At 33.5% G+C, this 18,155-nt stretch overlaps 1 protein-coding gene across 8 annotated transcripts in view; it reads left to right on the top strand.

Moving 5' to 3' along the window:
* Window positions 1–18,155, top strand: part of LOC118187080 (RIMS-binding protein 2-like) — a 481,618-nt gene that overhangs the window by 352,136 nt on the left and 111,327 nt on the right. For all 8 annotated transcript variants that reach the window (XM_085807914.1, XM_085807917.1, XM_085807913.1 and 5 more), the window contains 4 exons: window positions 4,209–4,396; window positions 8,661–8,736; window positions 11,716–11,841; window positions 14,760–14,864. In XM_085807914.1, the coding sequence (XP_085664040.1) occupies window positions 4,209–4,396; window positions 8,661–8,736; window positions 11,716–11,841; window positions 14,760–14,864 (495 nt within the window). The remainder of the gene's footprint in view (window positions 1–4,208; window positions 4,397–8,660; window positions 8,737–11,715; window positions 11,842–14,759; window positions 14,865–18,155) is intronic.

Here is an 18,155-nt window from a genome sequence, read left to right as displayed (position 1 = left end):
ATTTGTTGATTAAAAAACTACATTCATTTACAGTTTGAAGATTTAATTTAGCATAAAAGTCTAGAGTAATTCTGGATTTCTCTGGTGATCCTGTACTGGATGCTTTTTTAGTTTTGGAGATATCGTTCTGAAAACTGTGTCGAAGCATTTACTTTTCCGATTAAAATAAGTTTTTATCATTTTATGCTTAGCAAATCTTCGAAATTTATGTAATGTTCTGCTTCATGTGGTATTAAAATATTAAGATATAGGGAATGCCGGAACTATTCTGAACAAAGTATTCGATTCGCCCCTGCAAAACACTACAGTCTCTCTTCGAAGTCAAGTGCCGGAGTTGGGCTCAAGTACGCTTCGATTGAAAGTAAACAAGGTGTGCACCGTGTCTTTACTTCGAATTCCTGAATTTTAATAAGCATGCTTTGAGGAAGATTCAAACTAATGGCACTCACTGCTCCAGACTTCTTTAGAGCTAATTAAAGACAGGTATCCCGTAGTAATGAAGGTCATGTGGTAAAGTGGCAGCTAAACACTAAGAACCAGGAATTAAGCTACTTTTCATTTCATTCCTAAAATAAAAATTTCAGTGTGTTGTCAGTCAAGCGATAAACAATATCTTTCTCATCCGAGCTCATAAAGTCGTCTTTGCTTTAAAAGTTCTTTTTAGAAAGTAGTTCATTCGCAGTGAGGAGGAAATAGGAGCAACGAAAATGTTCTGCGTCAAGACTTTTGCCTAGCGGCATTAGAGCAGTCCAATTTTAACGTTGTCCCGTTTTACCTGAACTCGTTTCTTTTCGTTAGATCAAAAATATTTTCTGACTTACCGGCGGTAATTCAGATTTCACTGAAATGGCGTTCACTTTTGATTTCATTCGAAATTTTCAATCAAAGATTTTTACAAAAAATGTTTTCTTAAATTTTATCATTCTGCTCTGGAACTCTTTTATATTTATACGTACAAGATGTTTAGGAGCAAACGCATTCCACATCTAATAAAGACTGAAAATGGTTATAAATATATAATCTGGCCATTCTGTATGTGAATTATTGTACTTAAATTTCAATTATCTGCCGTATTGTAACTCTATATTGTTAAGACTAACATTACATGCTCTGAAGCATAATTCATCCTTATGTAGTTTCGAAGCCCACTAGCGGCTGATCGTACAAGTAGCTGAACACTAGTACAGGATTCGAATCCCGGCGAACGGGCTGGCCGCATGGGCGTTTCTGAAGTTTTCTCCAAGTGAAACGTGTATGCGAGGTAGTTTCCCTCGTAAAGTCCTCCATGAAGGCATCCCTTCCCTTAGGCAGATAGCCCTCAAGTACTTTGCATAATTAAACAAACCAAACTTACGCAGTTTAGAAAAATTCTAACTGCAATCGTCAGTTCCCGTTGTAGAATAATAAAATTAAAATTCTGTGGAGGAGAGGAAAATGTTTAAATATTCGCAAATAGTTATCTGGTTATTATATATTTCGCAGAACTAAAAATTATCTGTTGTATAATGTGTTTTTCAGCGAATTAAGAAATAAGTTTGATTCCTCCATGCCTTTTAAGTACAAATCCACGGTTTTCCAAAAAATAAAATATAACTTTATTTCAGCTGGAATAAACATTTGATCAAATCTAATCATAAGAGGAGAGATAAAATGTAATTATCATTGTAAAATTCATCTCACTTGGGCCAATGATGCCTTTGTTATCAAAATGATGACTCTGAATCAGCAAAGAGAAATAATAAGGAACAGACTAAGTAAAATACAAAGACCTTACAAACTGTTTGAGAGATTGAAAAAAATATTATTATATATAAAATATTACTATGTATTGAAAAACATTTGTCCAGTGCAAGAATACGGCTTCTTTTATTAGTAAACATACTTTGAGTAAAAGCAGACTATGCACTCAAATGACTGAATTTTTGCTCATTTTAATACGGATATATATCGTTTGCATTCTGAAAAGTTAGTGTTTCCTATTCGTAAGAAAACAAGGAAAGACATCGTTTACCATTTTTATGACAATACTTTTAACATACGTAAGATGCAAAAGTAACTAGTATTTTACATTAACATAACTATGTTACATAAAATACAAGTATATAACTGACTACGTAGAAAATAAAAATTCTTTTCATTAGTGATTCTTTTCCCTACATTATTCAGTCTTGGTTTAAATGAAATTAAATTTATAACGAAATTCTAAATTAAATCGAATGATTCACTGATTTGGATTACATATACTCCATGAAAAGTATCAAATATGAAAAATCAAATTTTAAGTATTTTAATAAATAGAACTCAGAAATTGTCAAAACATTCATGGCAACATTTTAAATTCACATTTCCAGAGCTTCAGAAAATAGTAAAGAGCGGTAAATGAAATGAAGTTTATTCTTAAGAAAGGAGATTGACTGCAAGTGGAAATTTAAAATTAAAGTCCTCCGGAAAGTGATTAGAGGTTTAATTTATTTCTCGGGTTAAAACTCTTTCTCTGGGTAAAGAATACGTATATAAATCAGGTATTCACTTTCTGGAGTGAGCATTGATAAATTCATCTCCGTTTCGGTTCTTGGCAGCTGAGGAAACTAGCCGCATAGTTTAATACCACTTCCCATATGTAGCGTGAATATGGTATCAGTTCTCTTAGAAAGCTCTCTACGAAGATATGCTTCTTAAAGCAAATAGACCTTAAGTTCTTTGCGATGTACATGATCATCCAAAAATGAGGCAGCAGGCTCTGCCTTTAATGTTCATCCTAAGATAGTTTCATGATAATAGTTTTGACACGTGGGAGTGAAGGTTCAGTAAATCTAAAACTGAATATTTTTTTATGGCTGTACGAAGCAAAAATTTCAATTAGCAATGCATTCACTATGCTTAAATCATGTATTAAAAATTTCATACATTTACCAACAGAACTCGCGAAATAAATTTATTGACGTAAATCACTTAATTCATATTTTCGAGTGAGATTAAGTATTCCTAAAATTTGTAACGCAGCTGGAGAAAGTTGTTCTTTGTGGCGATTACAAGTTCCGCATTGTATAAAACAAGCTTCCCCGTTAATTTTAGGTAACCTCGAGAAAATACTATATACGTATATCCCTGCAAACTTTGTACGCAGAACCATGGAATAATTTAATTTAATTTAATGAAATAAGATGAATATTTTGCTAATTGAATTACTTGCTCTACAGTAACCATATAAAAAGTTACACTCTTACTACTTTCAGTGAAAATATTCCCATATAATGATGTATCTTATTTAAGTCTTGGAACATATCTAAGATCCGATAAAGAAATAATATTTGCAGCTTTCTTCTTCATGTCTAACCTAACTTAACCGTTCCTTCAGATTTAGGTGCCAATTCTGTGTTACTTTACACAGTCAACTTCTAGAGACATTAGGTTAATTGGAAGTAGAAGATATGAAAAATGAGCAACCTTCCTCGCCGGGAATCGAACCACGGACCTCTGGAATACGCGCCCAGCGTGCAGACCACCACACCACGAAGGCACGCTAAGAAGGCGGGAGAAAGACCTTATATACTTTCCCTTTTAAAGGGCGACTGGGGGTTTTAGGGGACCCAATCGCCAAATCCTGGGTGTGGAGAATCATCATCCACCACCCTTTTAGTTCGGGCGGTACTGTAGAGACATGAGGTTATTTGGAAGCAGGAATGATGAAAAATGAGCAAAACCTTTGCCGGGAATCGAACCACGAACCGTTCGGATACGCGCCCAACGTGCAGACCACTACACCACGAAGGTACACTAGGAAGGCTAGGAGATCTTACTCGGAAGGTCGGGTCCGTTTTCACATTATAAACTTAAAAACACTAAATAACAATGCGGCTAGTCCGTTCAATCATTTGGAAAAGAAAGACAATCTAACTGAAATGTGTGTCGTGGTTGTAATCGCTCACCACCTAAGTTACAGGTGTAATCCAAACTTTATAAATTTAGATTTTTAAGTTCAATATATTTACTTTTCTATTCTATCACTAGTGTTTTGCCCTCCTCTGATATTCAGCAATATAAAAGTTTAGAATAATCCTTAATCTCTAAAATAGCAAATTTCTAAAGTGGGACAAACTGTAAACTGATTCAACGTTTCTGTGAAACGAAAAAAAAAACTATTTATCTGTACTATCAATTTTTAATAATAATTGTGTTATTAAATTAATACAAAATTATCATTACAGGTACACTTACAGAAGAAGAAATGTTGGATTCTATCGACTTCATTGAACTCCCTGGAAGGGGACGGTGTAATATCTACTGTGCTCGCTATACTTATGACCCTCTAAAACAGTCTCCAAATGAAAATCCTGAAGCTGAATTAGCTTTGAATGCAGGGGATTATGTTATCATATATGGCGAAATGGATGAGGTACAATTTTGAATTTTCCCTGCCTATGCAATGAAACTTTCTATGAATTAGCTGCACGTGAATGTTTTCTCCTTTAGATAGGCCTCTACCAAATTTTTAACGTACCGACATCATGAAATCAAATTGATCCAATTCTCTAACTTAAGCAAAACGTATAAAGACTATCTGCGTTAGTATAATCCGAGTTTTGAAAGAGAGCACCTAAGCTATAGAATCCGAATATAACCTTCTTATTTTATCGTCAACTTTTCAAGATGATTTTCAGATTTATAGATTGTAAGTTCCCAAATTCTTCAAAAGCACTGCACTCACAAATGGTCATGGCTTAGTCAGGATTCGAACCCTTACTCAAAGGAGTGCGCAGTCATCTTGCACTAATAATGAAAAGAAACAGGACGACTGAAGCAGAATGTAGGTAATTGCATATATAAATGTAATATGAATGAAGTATGAGAATTGGATTTTATTGGGAAATAAAAAAAAGTATTTATGATTTTAAAAGCCTAATTTAAAATTTCTCTCGTTAACTTTTTCAAGAGTTAGGAAATTATTCCATTATCAGTTCTAAAAACTCTTTAAAAATACTCATGAAATATCTTTTTTAAAACCTAAATTGATTTTTATGTTTTAGTGAGGGTTTGTATTCATTTTGTGGTAAGGAACTAAGATAATCAATGAAATAATTTGTATTAAATACACGAAAAAGCAGCAATATATGAATCGCAATAGTTATATTTAGTTGCGGATAATATGTTTCTGAACGATAGAGTAATAAGTAAGTTACGCTTGGCTGAATGTAAATAAAGTTGAATTGAGGCATGTTTGCGGTGAAAGAGGACTCAGTTTAAAGTAATAAAAAAAAATAAAACTTCGGAAAAACTGCTCAGCTATTTCGGCATCTATAATAATATGTTATAAGTATAACTGATCGCAAATTGGTTATCTAATTGATGGTTTTATCCAAACGAATTTTCAAGGTGAGCAGTCTTTCGTACATTCCAACGAAGAAAATCTTTTATAATGAAGTACTTTTTTTAACAGTGAACTGTAAATCTAGAATACAATAATTAAAACATAATTTACATATACTAGTCAAACGTTTTTATATAATCAGAAGTTGGTAGACATAAAATCTAAGTCTCGACTCTTCGCTCGACTTTCTCCTATCAGTGCTCTCCGGAAAAGTTACATATTACAGTTTATTTCTATTTTAAAGTAAATCAAAGTAAGGTTATATAAGTCCAAAAATCTGGAAAAGGAAAGTCTGCTTTAACCATCCTGAGTAATGACGAAACATTTTTTAAAAGTTCCCTGTCAAAAAAAAAGCATGCCAAAAGATTGCAGCGACCAATATCAATAATTCAGAAATAATGTTAAAATAATAATATTTCTGAATAAACATAGGTCATATGTTCGAGTGGGTAAAATTCACACAACACGATTATGCTCTTTCAAGGTCAAAAATTTCCCTTTCCGACGCTCAAGACAGTGACGGGTCTTATCTACACTGGTTATCATTAGTTAAGGAAAAAATCACAAAAATTAGGATTACTCAAAACGTTAAGTGTAGAATTTAATGAAACTGACCCACAGTATATACAACACACAGTAAGGTATAAAATAACATAAAAAGGAATTACCAGACAATTATGGTGTCATAGAAATTAGCATATGTATAAAATGAACAAATCGGACGTGTCAGTTTCGTATAGGAAAATTACCTTCAATATGGAGTATGATCTTCCCTAGAAGCAATAAAACACATACAGCGATGTGCGATGCTGTCAATTGTACAGCCAATCAGTTCCTTTGAAAGTAAGAGCAATTACTCTTGCAAAGCAGTGGCAAGCGTATTGAGAGCAACTATGTGTCTTCCTAAAGCATCTCAAACATGCTAAATGGGATTCAAGTCCGGTGATAGAGCTGGCCACTTCATGCGCTGAGTTGTTTGCTGCTGAAGATCATCATCCATGATGCGAGCTCTGTGCCGTTTACGTTGTCTTCCCGTAACAGGAAATTATCACCTGTTGCCCTGGCATAAAGGAGCACATAAGCATCAAGAATATCACTTTATTGGCCTGAGCATTCATGGTTTCACGTAGAAGGACATGGAGGTTTGCGTAACCACCTGAAGAGATACCACTCCAAACACAGACACTGCCTCCTCCGTATGCATCTCTTTCACAGATGTTTAATGGATGATAACAGGTTCCAGATTTTCACCAAATCAAATAACGCCGACTATCGCTTTGGAGGTTCAACCTGGACTCATTCGTAAAGAGAACAGCCCTCCAATGACCAGCTATCCAGTGGACATGTTGGCGTGCCCACCTCAAACGATCCCTTCTATGGCGTGTCATGTACGGCATGCAATTGACTGGTCGCCTAGTGTACAGACCTCATTCGTGAAGCCTTCTACGGACGGTTGACGTCGACACCGACCTTCCAGTGGCTGCAGCAAGAGAGGATATGAGTTGAGTCAAAGTATAAAGATCTGTACTTTTCCAGCGTTTTTAAATTGACGTGCTGAAAAATTGAAAAGGCAGGACTTTTAAATAGATAGATTTTTTTTACATAAACAAATGAAGCTTTATATTCTAGAAGATAGTTATTAAAATTCTTGTGAGGCATTATAGAAATCATAAAAAGGGGGGTATTATAATGATTGAAATCAGTGAAATAAGAACTACGTCCACGATAGTTTAGAATACAGGGTGTTCTAAAAAGGTAAATACATGCTTTATTTCTTCAAACATTAACTCTAGACATGTACTTCCAGTTACAAAGATTTTCAAAATGAGACAGAGGAATTTTATTTATGGCGGGAGTATGTAAAATAAAATCTGTATTGTGTTTCCAGTAGAGCAAAAACTCCGAACGTTTCTTCCCTTTCTGTGAAATATTCGTTGATTTCGGCTATTCGAGAATGAATTCACAGACTTTGATAATTTGTCAGAGTCTGCTACTAATCTAAATGTTGAATTTTTCAATTTAATTTCAATTTCAAAATTTTAAAAACAATTGCCAGATAAAAATTCTTAGCTTTGTTGATTAATGGTGTATTAGATAAAACAATACTCATTATGAAATTTGCAACTGGTCCCATGAGATTATTAATTACTTCTATCTCCGCTAATTTTGCACATAAAAGTGTGAACTGTATATTTAAACTACTCAATCAGTCACACTGTTAAAGCTTTTCTTTTTATGAAATTTCTTATATTAGTTTGAAAACTTCGTAATTGGAAATCCATATCTGGAACCAATATTTTAGACAATAAAGTCTGTAGCTAACCCTCCCGAAAATCTGCATAAAGGTTTGTAGAGACATTAGGATTTTTTGGAAGCAAGAGAGACGGAAAATTAGCAACGCCTTCGCCGGGAGTCGTACCGGGGACCTCTGGAGTACCGGCCCAGGGTGCAGAACCACTACACCACGAAGGCACGCTAGGAAGGCGGAAGAAATACCTTATATACTCCCCCTTTTAAAGGGCGACTTTGGTTTTTTTAGGGGACTCAATCGCCAAATCCTGGGTGGGGAGAAATAATCATCCGCCACCCTTTTAGTTCGGGCGCCACTGTAGAGATATTAGGTTAATTTTTGGAAGCAGGAAAGATGAAAAATTAGCAAACGCCTTCGCCGGGAATCGAACCATGGACCTCTGGAATACCGGCCCAGTGTGCTGACCACTACACACCGAAGCACGCTAGGAAGGCGGGAGAAATACCTTCTAGGTTAAATTACTATACTTTAAAATATCAACTCTCGGAACTCAAGTATATGTTAATAATTAAGAGTTGTATTATAGGTGGAGAAAGTTTACATAACATTTATATTCATAACTCTTAATTAGCTAACGTGTTTTTGAAAACATTAGAAGAATATGAATATTACATTGTATAGATACATACTACTACATTTTTTGTAGCAGGACACGTGAAAAATCATTTGATCCCTTGTCAGGCATTACAGCCACAACTGCTAGATAAGTATACTAACCGCTGCACCACAAGGACACACATGGAGGGATGCTTTAATTCTTTACAACAAGAAGCCGACAGCTTGAAAACTAAACACATAAATTACTCCAATTCGCAGAAATTCTGAGATATTAAAAAGACACTCAAATCAGTTTCGTTTGATAGCTTTTGATTTAAAAGATAATGTTATATCTGAAAAGACTACTAAACAAAGGATCTCTTTTCTGTGTGATTTATTGGTTATAATTATTATTATTTTTATTTTTATTTTATTTTTTTGCAGGATGGGTTTTTCAACGGAGAACTTTTGGATGGGAGAAAAGGTTTAGTTCCTTCGAATTTTGTTGAAAAACTTACAGGTGATTTTAATATTGTATCTTTATATTATAGTGTATATTTGATATTCCTGCTTTAAAGTCATACTGGTAGTATTTCGCGATTACAACGGCAATTTCACGATTACAATTCAGTAAACAATTTAAATTAACATCTCATAACTAATGTAAAGTGTTTAGTAGAAAGTAAATTTACTGATACTTAAGTAAGAATTTTCTAATATTCAACAATAATTTGCACAGCTACAAAGATCATTGAGAAAGCATTATTCAGAAAACGCTTCCCTTCCTTTTTTCTAAGTTTTTGGCATTTTCCTTTTTTATATGTGATCATCATAATGAGAACCAATACTCATGACCCGGACGTCGAAAGGATTATGCATTGAAATTTGCATAACTCACACCTCTTCCTTAAGAAAACCAAAATTTTATAATAAAACTTCGCAAATGAGTAATGAATCACCGTAATTAACTGCATGTTTTAAAGCCTTTTCAATTCCTTATTATTGAGGTTATAGACACTACCCACTCAAACGTTTCAAATATGAATGATGTTACGCCTTTGCATTATTTCGCTCTCTGTAGTACAATTACACATCAGAATTCAGCTTCCAGTCTCCAGTGGCGTCCAAATGTTAAGCAACAACGAAAGAATTAGCCGATTCGGTGATTACAACAACATATAGCCACAAAAATTGCATCCATAGCAAGCTAGCCCGCATAAAAAATTTTCATGCCAACATTTTCAGAAATACACATATAATGTATCAAAACAGTATAAGAACGCCTGTTCTTCGCAGGATTTATATCACTGCGTTAGGGCTTCAGAAGGTAAACCGAAGTTGTCAAATTTTGAAAAATAAGTACTGAACAGCATCTGAAAGACGCCTAGTGGTGGAGGATAATGGCATCTCCAAAAGAGCCAGCGACAGGTACAGGTTAAAGCAGAACTGGCACTGGTGCATTCCCTATAGGTATATATTAACCGGGTTTTGCTAAATCTTACCTTCCGCCCCAATTTTGAGGAGGAAAACCCCGAGATTGGGAGCGAAGATTTTCCATCCTTTTTCTCTATCATCAAGCACTCCAGAGGAATTTCCGTTGTACGCGTATTTTGAGTACTCCCTTGCCTCACAAACAATATACTCTTACAAACATTCACGGCTTCTCCGGTATTCGAAACCTAGCCCATCGGTAAAGCAATCAGCTTCATTAAGCACTACACCATATGGACCGAACGAGCCAGCGACAATCGGAAGTCATCAGTCGGCGTCATCTGCTGCTGTAAAACCGGCGCATGATGTTCCCACGTCACAAGAACATGCGCAGAACAACGCCGATTTGCTGTCAGTGTTTCATCCATTATTTTTAAGGGGTATCACTTAATAGGCCCATATCTCGTCTGTGCCTTGGAGGGATGATTTTTAGGAACAGATCCAGCAATCGCTCTGCCATGACATGTGATTCCGTCAGGAGGGGATCCAGCCTATTTCAGGATCCAGCCTGTGACGCTCAGGAGTACTTAAATGCGACATGTATGGATGATAGGGGATCAGGTGTGGTGGTACCATACATAGGCCTCCAAAATCTCTGGGTCTATCCTCCTTAATTTTTTCTGGGTCACATGATTGCCTGTGAACAATGAGAAGGAACTTACCGCACGCATTTGCGTAGCTGCTCCAGCCATCCGAGTGATGCCCGTAATATTTCCTGTGTGGCACCGATGTCAAACTGCTGTTATAATTAATGGCCGATACTTCGAACACTTTCTGTGGCCTCTCTTAATATGGCAATTGTTATATTTTGATGAATAAAATAATTTGCCTCACTTTGTAGGATTTGTTCATCAATTCATTTATTAGCTTAACTTTCATTCTACTGAGACTTTCAGGCTGCTTATCTCCTCGTCTATGAAAACATCTGCCTAACACAGAAGAAGGTTTAAATAAAAACGTTTAATTTAAACTTTAAAATGCACTGCTTATGTTTACAAATCAGTCTCCGCTGACTACAAGATTTCAAGGTAATATAAAACCGTAATTTAAGATTAAGCATTAACTAACCCTGCAGATTTACAGGTCCAATGCTTAACAAGTATGGGCTCTAATTAAGTGAGGAAGTCACTCTACTAGCGAAAAGTTAAAGCTGGATGAATTTGTTTCCAGAACTGGGTGAAGGAATCGTACAAGCTCAGCGTTGCTGTCGAAAATTTGAAGAGAAAGCTCAGCTTTCTCTCCAAATTTCAAGAACTCTGTTCTTATATATGCGTATCACATTTATATCCCGGTAAAAGGATGTAGAAGCGACAAAAAAGTTTTAATCATAAGCTAAGGGGATAATTAAACTAAATGCCTTGCAACTTAAATGTCGCTCTTTCATTTATCGTGTTCTCTGCACACGTACGCATTACGATGATGTTTCCAATCCTGTATTGATCTTTAATTCCGATTCATTCTTTGAGTATCTTATCTCTCCCAGTAGTTTGCACACGCAGTTGTGAATCACCTCGTATAAAATATTTATAACAAAATAAACAATATATTATTTCTCCGTTCATAGAGATTCAACGGGGAAAATCTGAGTTCAGAATATATTAAATTGCATAAAGTGAAAATAAAACCTTGAGAAAATAATGTTTTATACACTGTTATAACATCAATAAAACTTTCGGAAAAATGGCGTTAAAATATTTTCTAGCAGTAAATATTAATAACATCTAATTCTGCACAAACGTTTAAGTTATAAAACATGACTTAGGGAAAAACATAATCAAATTCATACTCTATATTTTCATTCCTTCATTCATTTCTAGAACATGCATATAAAAATTGTACTGTTTAATGCCAAATATTCATCTCTCTTCCCAACTAATAATAATTGCAAAGTAATAATTCATTTAAACTAAATTCCTGTTCTTAACTGCTAAAATTCTAAAACAAAAACAATTTACATTACACCAGAATAAGAGTTCTTCAAATTTCATACTCAAATTCTTTTTCATAGGGGAAGAGTTATTTGAATTCCATGCTACTGTACTCTACGGAAACAGGGATTCAGATGATAGCAGCGTCAGTTTCAGCTATGCGCAGGATATGGAAATGACTGTCTCAGATGATTATTTGCTTCCAGGTGAGTTACAGAAAAGGATGTTTTCTTTCTTTTCTGCCTTAAAATGTGTATGAAGGTATAGACTTTGAATAAAATTATCATTTTTCTCTTACGTTCACCGGCTTTCATCAGTTAAACTTAAATACATCAACAGCGCATAACTTATTACTGCAAATAACACAGTAAAATATGAAATTTTAAAAAAATCTGAAAGTTTTCAGATTTTAAATTACGTCCAAAGGGGCTTTTTTTAACGTTTTGCGTGCTACTTTTATTTATTAAATATCATGTTCGTTGCACTTAAACCATAAAATTCAATTCATTAGCAATGTCGCAAAATAATTTTAAAATGAGCATATCTTTAGAATTTCCGATACACAGTTCCGCGCACGCTAGAGATAAAAAGGTTTTTCCCCCGCCGTAGAGTGTTGCCATTCCTCGCTTTTAAATCGTTGAGTTTGTTACTCAAAAATTCGTTAAAGTTTTACAAAATATGAAATCGATAATAAAACAAATTCCAAATTTGGTCTTCCACATGACCATATTCGCAGGAGGATTACGTCATTCAAAATTCGATGGCTCTATATACCGTTGTTTTATCACAATGCGAGAAATAGACATACATTTATGCAGATTTTTCATTATTTAATTTCTTCAAATATAATGCAAGACTCTAACATTTGGCGACAACAGTTTGAAAAGTGAAACGGACATTTATAGTGATTCAACGCCAAATCGCAAAACGAAAACAATAGTCCTTCAGAGACAAAGCCCCTTTGGACGAAAAATTTACTGTTTTTATAACGATTAGTATACCTTTTAAGAAATCTGCAATATCGATACCAAAGATTTATGGGTTAAAAGAAAATAAATTCATTCTCATATTTTTGCGAAAGGTTCAAGGAAAACTTGTGCCGTTGTTCTAAAGTACCTTTATGCGCAGTTCTTAACTAAAATTACTCTGAGATTTATTAAATCACTCCCTTGCATAATAAATGCATCTGTTCAGCGATTTTGCGACTTCTTAAAGACATGCTGAAAGATAGGTTTCTGTATATTGTTCAGGGTTGACACAACGGTTTAGTTACTTGGAACTTCGAGTTTAATTTACACCCAGCGTAACTCCTATCTGATGTATGGAGGGAGAAGAAAAATATGGAACTAAATTAAAACTATATGGAGGATAAAGAGTCTCAATAATTGTTCTTGCCAACGGATTATTATCTTTATGAGCTACGTGGGAGCATGCCTTATAATTATGAACTTTCTAATAATTTTTATGAAGGTGTAAGTGTCTTATTCATAACGCAGACACGAAATAATTCGTATTAGCTGCTGAACTGGGTATGCAGATTTCAAGTTACCATTCTTTTACTAGCAAAAACAGTGATGAAGTTTATCTTCCTAGTAGTTTTTTTTTTTTTTTTTTTTTTTTTTTTTTTTTTTTTTTTCAGTTTTTGGTTTCTTTATAACTGGAAGTAAAATGGTGTTTAGACGAAATGTCTTTGGCATATTTAATTACAACAACGAAACTGAATGCTACACGAGTAAAGGATAAAACGTTTTTGTAGAAGATTTGACATAAAACTGGCTCATATTTATGTTACACTTGGCAAAAGCCATGAAAACCCTATATCAGCCCAACCGTCCTTCAGAAATCGAACTCCAGACTATCTGCCAGTTAGCCACTAGCAAAATGATTTTCGAGACGAGTCTCTGTCTCTTGTCTGCTGCATCATACAGGTTAAGAAATGTTTCATAAATATTAATCGTTAATTTCAAATTACAAAAACTGGCACACGTTGATACTAACTTCTTTCTTCGGTGGAATCAACAATCGAAGTAATTCATTTCGCACTCATACGCTTCATATGAAAATATTAAATACTTAAAAAGACATGTCTACGCTAATATTCTGTGATTTCTATTACAGGGAGTGGATGATACTAAACATCGCAATTGCAATTATAATCGTTGTGTCAATTCTCAAATATTTTACAGATAGTCTTTAATTTCCTCAACTACAATTGAACGATAATTAAGAGCATCATACTCTCACATTAAGCCTTCAAAAAAATTTCACGAGCTTTCTTAAGCATAGTATTAAAGTTTCAGTGAAAAGCACAGAGGAGAAGGAGAATTCAAGCGCAGTTATCGTTTCTCATAAAATGCGCAGTTAAGCCTAAAACGCTACTTGAGGTTTCGTAAAATGTATCACTCAAAACTAAGAAATTTTTAATGTTATGTGAAGCAAAAATATCAGTATTTATCCTCTTCCATATAGCCACGCTTAAGAATTAATCAACTTATAAGTAGTAATTCAGATCTTCTTAAAATTCACATTATGTAATTATATAAATTATGAAACAAACAAAAACCTTTTACTAATTATGTTCCTTATTAAAGTATATTTTAAAAGTTTATAAAGCTAAGTGAAAATGCTATTTATATTACTAAAACGCAGTAATGACTGTAGAAAAACTTTTTGTAGATGTTGATTAAAAGGAAACATTAATCAACAAATGTTTTCAGAGTTTGAAAAAGTATATCACAAACATTATATTTTGTTACTTTGTTGTTCGTTAAGTTGCTTCATATACAGTGACTAAATATTTGAAATAAAAATACTGAATATTATTCTAATTTTAACGGTAAAATTACTGTAAGAAGTACTCTAACTGAAGTTACAAGACCCGCCTTATTAGTTAAAGTTGAATGAATTACAAAACCTTCACCATGACAGACTTCCTTGTGAATATATTAAAGGATATAGTTACTTAACCTAGACTTATACAATTATAGTAGATTGTCTGTCTCTTTTTGGTTTCGCAGGTAACATCAAACGATTCTTTTATCCTCATCACTGTAACTTATTCATAAGTTATAATCAGGTTAAGGTTTGGTGGTTTATAATAAGGTTTGATAATTTTATATTTCAGAGGATTTCCATAGAATGAATGATTATGTAGATTTGGAAGACATTGAGGAAGTTGATCAGGATAATGATGATGAGGGGAATAAAGACAATGAAGGCTTCACCAAAGGTTAGCTTCCCTATTGCTTTAATTTTTCCTTCATCATCAAAGTAGAATTTAAGCAGTACTTTTAGTAAATATTCAGACTCAATAATAATATAGAATCTGTATTTTGAATATTTATATATGAAAGTTATTTCTGCGCTCTTTTATAGTAATCCTATTAATATAGCATTTGATGCGTTATTCAATGAAATGTGCAAACTTTTGTAACAATTACAAATTAATATTTTCAGAAAGGCTAATAGATTTTGCATTGCTCGTTTAACATTAATTTCAGTATAAATACGGTATATAACAATTGCCCTTTAGCTTGATGATCCTAATTAAAAATATATAAAGCAAAATATTCATTTTAATTAAAATTTTCACTTATTCTTATGAATAATCGTAAAGTTTAACATTAACTGCTTTTTAATTCTTGAGTCACTGAATTTGCGGGTAACATAGGCAGCTTACATTTAGATTTTATACTTGTATATCATGTTAAGAAGTACGAATTTCGGTTCAGTAGTTTCAGATTTCTGCTTTCCATATTGCCAATATTTTCTTACGCCTCTAAAAATTCTTACTTTCATAGATGGTTAAACTATGGTTAAAATATGTAATACATCGAAATATCTTTAAATAACGATCCTAATCTAGTTAGCCTTTGAAAACAGAAAATGAGTGTAGAATCATTGATTAAGACATTTCTTTTACTAACTCACGTGAAATCCGTAGGTAAAACGCGATTAATTTGTGGAGATATTAGTTTAAAAAATCTCCAAACACCGTTTTACGACTCCCATGTTTATATGATTTGTTTGTCGTTCTGCAACATTTTCCTCACAAATCTTCACCTAGACCGGTATATAAAATGGCACAGAGTCTATGTGACACTCTTGACCTCATCATAATCCTGCAGTTACGAAACACAACAACAGAGTGAACTAGCTCTCTACCTACCAGGCAGACCATTTTTACAAACACTGCACTTGAAGTTTCATGCAAAGAAAAGCATATATTGCCTCTGAATGCAAATTTCATAATTATTCAAACACCATACCATTAAAGAGAACTTTGAGAATTATAACATCTGTAAAACCCTAGCGCGCATCTCTCAAGTTCTAAATAGCTTCTGCGGTATTTTACTTCATTGTTGAAGACGTCCAAAGTTTAGCTGTAGCACAACAGGGGCTGGAATCGAAAGGTTTCCGTATTGAGACCTGATGTACGTAGTGCTTTTCTTTGCTATTAATATTTTTTCATTAAAAAATGATTAAAGGTTATTTTAAGCCAAAAAATGATGGGAGGAAAAATTCCGAAAACTTTCGCACAAATTTGCATGAAATTAATAAGAGTATAATTGTCATGAAAATATTCATGCCATTCAATACTTCAATACCATTTACACTGATTAAGTGACGGTTTCTAATAAAATTAATTTTATTTTCCAATTTTAAAAGGAAAAGAACTAGTTAAAATTCAAAAGGTTCTTATTAAGTTTTATTAACCCTAAAGCAAATCAAACATATTTTAGTACTATTTCTCTCAAAACCGAAGAGCAATTAGTTCTCAATGCTAGTTTCTCATCTTGATGGCATCATCTCTTGAGCCGATTTCCAGTTTGGAGCAATTCCAAATTCACAGTTCTGCGTTGTTTGATAGAACTCTTAACTTCGGTATGAAAATATTTGTCGCAAGGTTTACATAAAGGAAGCTAAGGAAGTTAATTTTATTTCCGTAATATTTCTTTAAGAATGTTATTTATGAAAAACTTTACAGACAAAATAAAATTTAGCTATAGATATATCATGAAGTAAAGAGCTCCTTCTGGATATCGGCGTTGACATTTCGCCCCAAAACCTTATATTGTTAATCCGGATAATTATTTCAGCTTCTAATAGTAAGACTAAAAGCAAATACTACAATACGTCATATAAACTTTAAACTTCCTTATAATTAAGAGATTAGAGCTAGTTTTTGAATTAATTTGAAGGTCCATCATAATTGTGAGGATTTTATATATGTTAGTGAATATGATGAAGGTTATGAGGTCTTCTGGTTAGGAGTAAGATTTTTTAACACAATTCTAGGGTTTATTAAATTTTCACTTAAAAAACGCGTTCGATGTGATGAAAGAACAGAACTCTACCTGTTCTAAGAAGTAGAACTAGTAGATGTACGAAGTTAATTCAATATAGCAAAAGATGAAAACCTTAACTTGCAATAATAATCTCTCCTAATGCATTGTAAATAGGTAGGAATTTTATCTTAAATTTTTATAAGCCAAATTTGCATAAAATCAGTGCAGTTCTGTGCTTCTATGCAAATACAATTATTTAAGAGTTTTAAAAACATCCAGCACTAAAAAATTTACATTCTTCATTTAAAATCGCATTAAGTGATACTTGAAATTTTACACAAAATTCCCAAATAACACATTTTTATTGAATTGATGACGTTTTCGGTTTCATCTGTCAAATAATCTTATACGTATGCAATTTTATAAAATACAACATAATTTAAACATCTACACCTCTATTAAAGACATCTTTGAAATCATCTAAAATTTAGTTTTCACAAATATTTCAAGGACTGCATATTGCATTTCAGACCATCGATAGGAAAATTACTTTTATGAAATAGGGTGCTTTGAACTGTATTCGCTAGCCATATTGCTCAAAAGGGACATTAAAGAAATACAACAGTAGTAAATTAGTTTTACTTTCAACCTCCCATTTTCAAACTCCAAAGTGACAGTAAAATGGGGAAAAAATACAGTTCTTGTATATGAATCTTTTAAAAAGGTAAGAGACGATATTTAATATCTAGTTTCAGCCACTGAGAGCAGTTGTCTTAATTTTTTCCATTTAAAAACTTTGAAATGTATGATTCATAGCGAATATTTTTAATAAATGGTAGGGTGCAAAGCAAACAAATTCTTTGAGTAACTTCTCTACAAAATTTCATTTTCCTCCTTTTCGAACATAAAAACATCTCTCCGAGTTGTCATTGCGGCAGATATTGTGAACTTAAATATATGGAAAAGTAAAATATGGGGAAAAAATAATATTTTGCGATATAAAAAGATGAGTCAATAATAGCATCGAAATATAAATGAAATTCATGAAATTTAATAACTATCAACAGTGCCCTTTCTCAGGTTTTATGTGATATGAGATGATGAATAAAAAAGGTGTATTTCGATCTTATAAATGGTGGTGGTGTGGTGTATTTAATTATGGCAAAGCACACTAGGGCTATCTGCCTAAGAGGAGGGATGCCTTTCGTGGAGGACTTTCTAAGGGAAACTGG

This window comes from Stegodyphus dumicola, chromosome X1 (assembly GCF_044657685.1).
Source record: "Stegodyphus dumicola isolate Sdum_Otavi_A_Nest chromosome X1, ASM4465768v1".
In the NCBI taxonomy this organism is placed as follows: domain Eukaryota; kingdom Metazoa; phylum Arthropoda; class Arachnida; order Araneae; family Eresidae; genus Stegodyphus; species Stegodyphus dumicola.
This window is presented reverse-complemented; position numbering and strand designations above follow the sequence as displayed.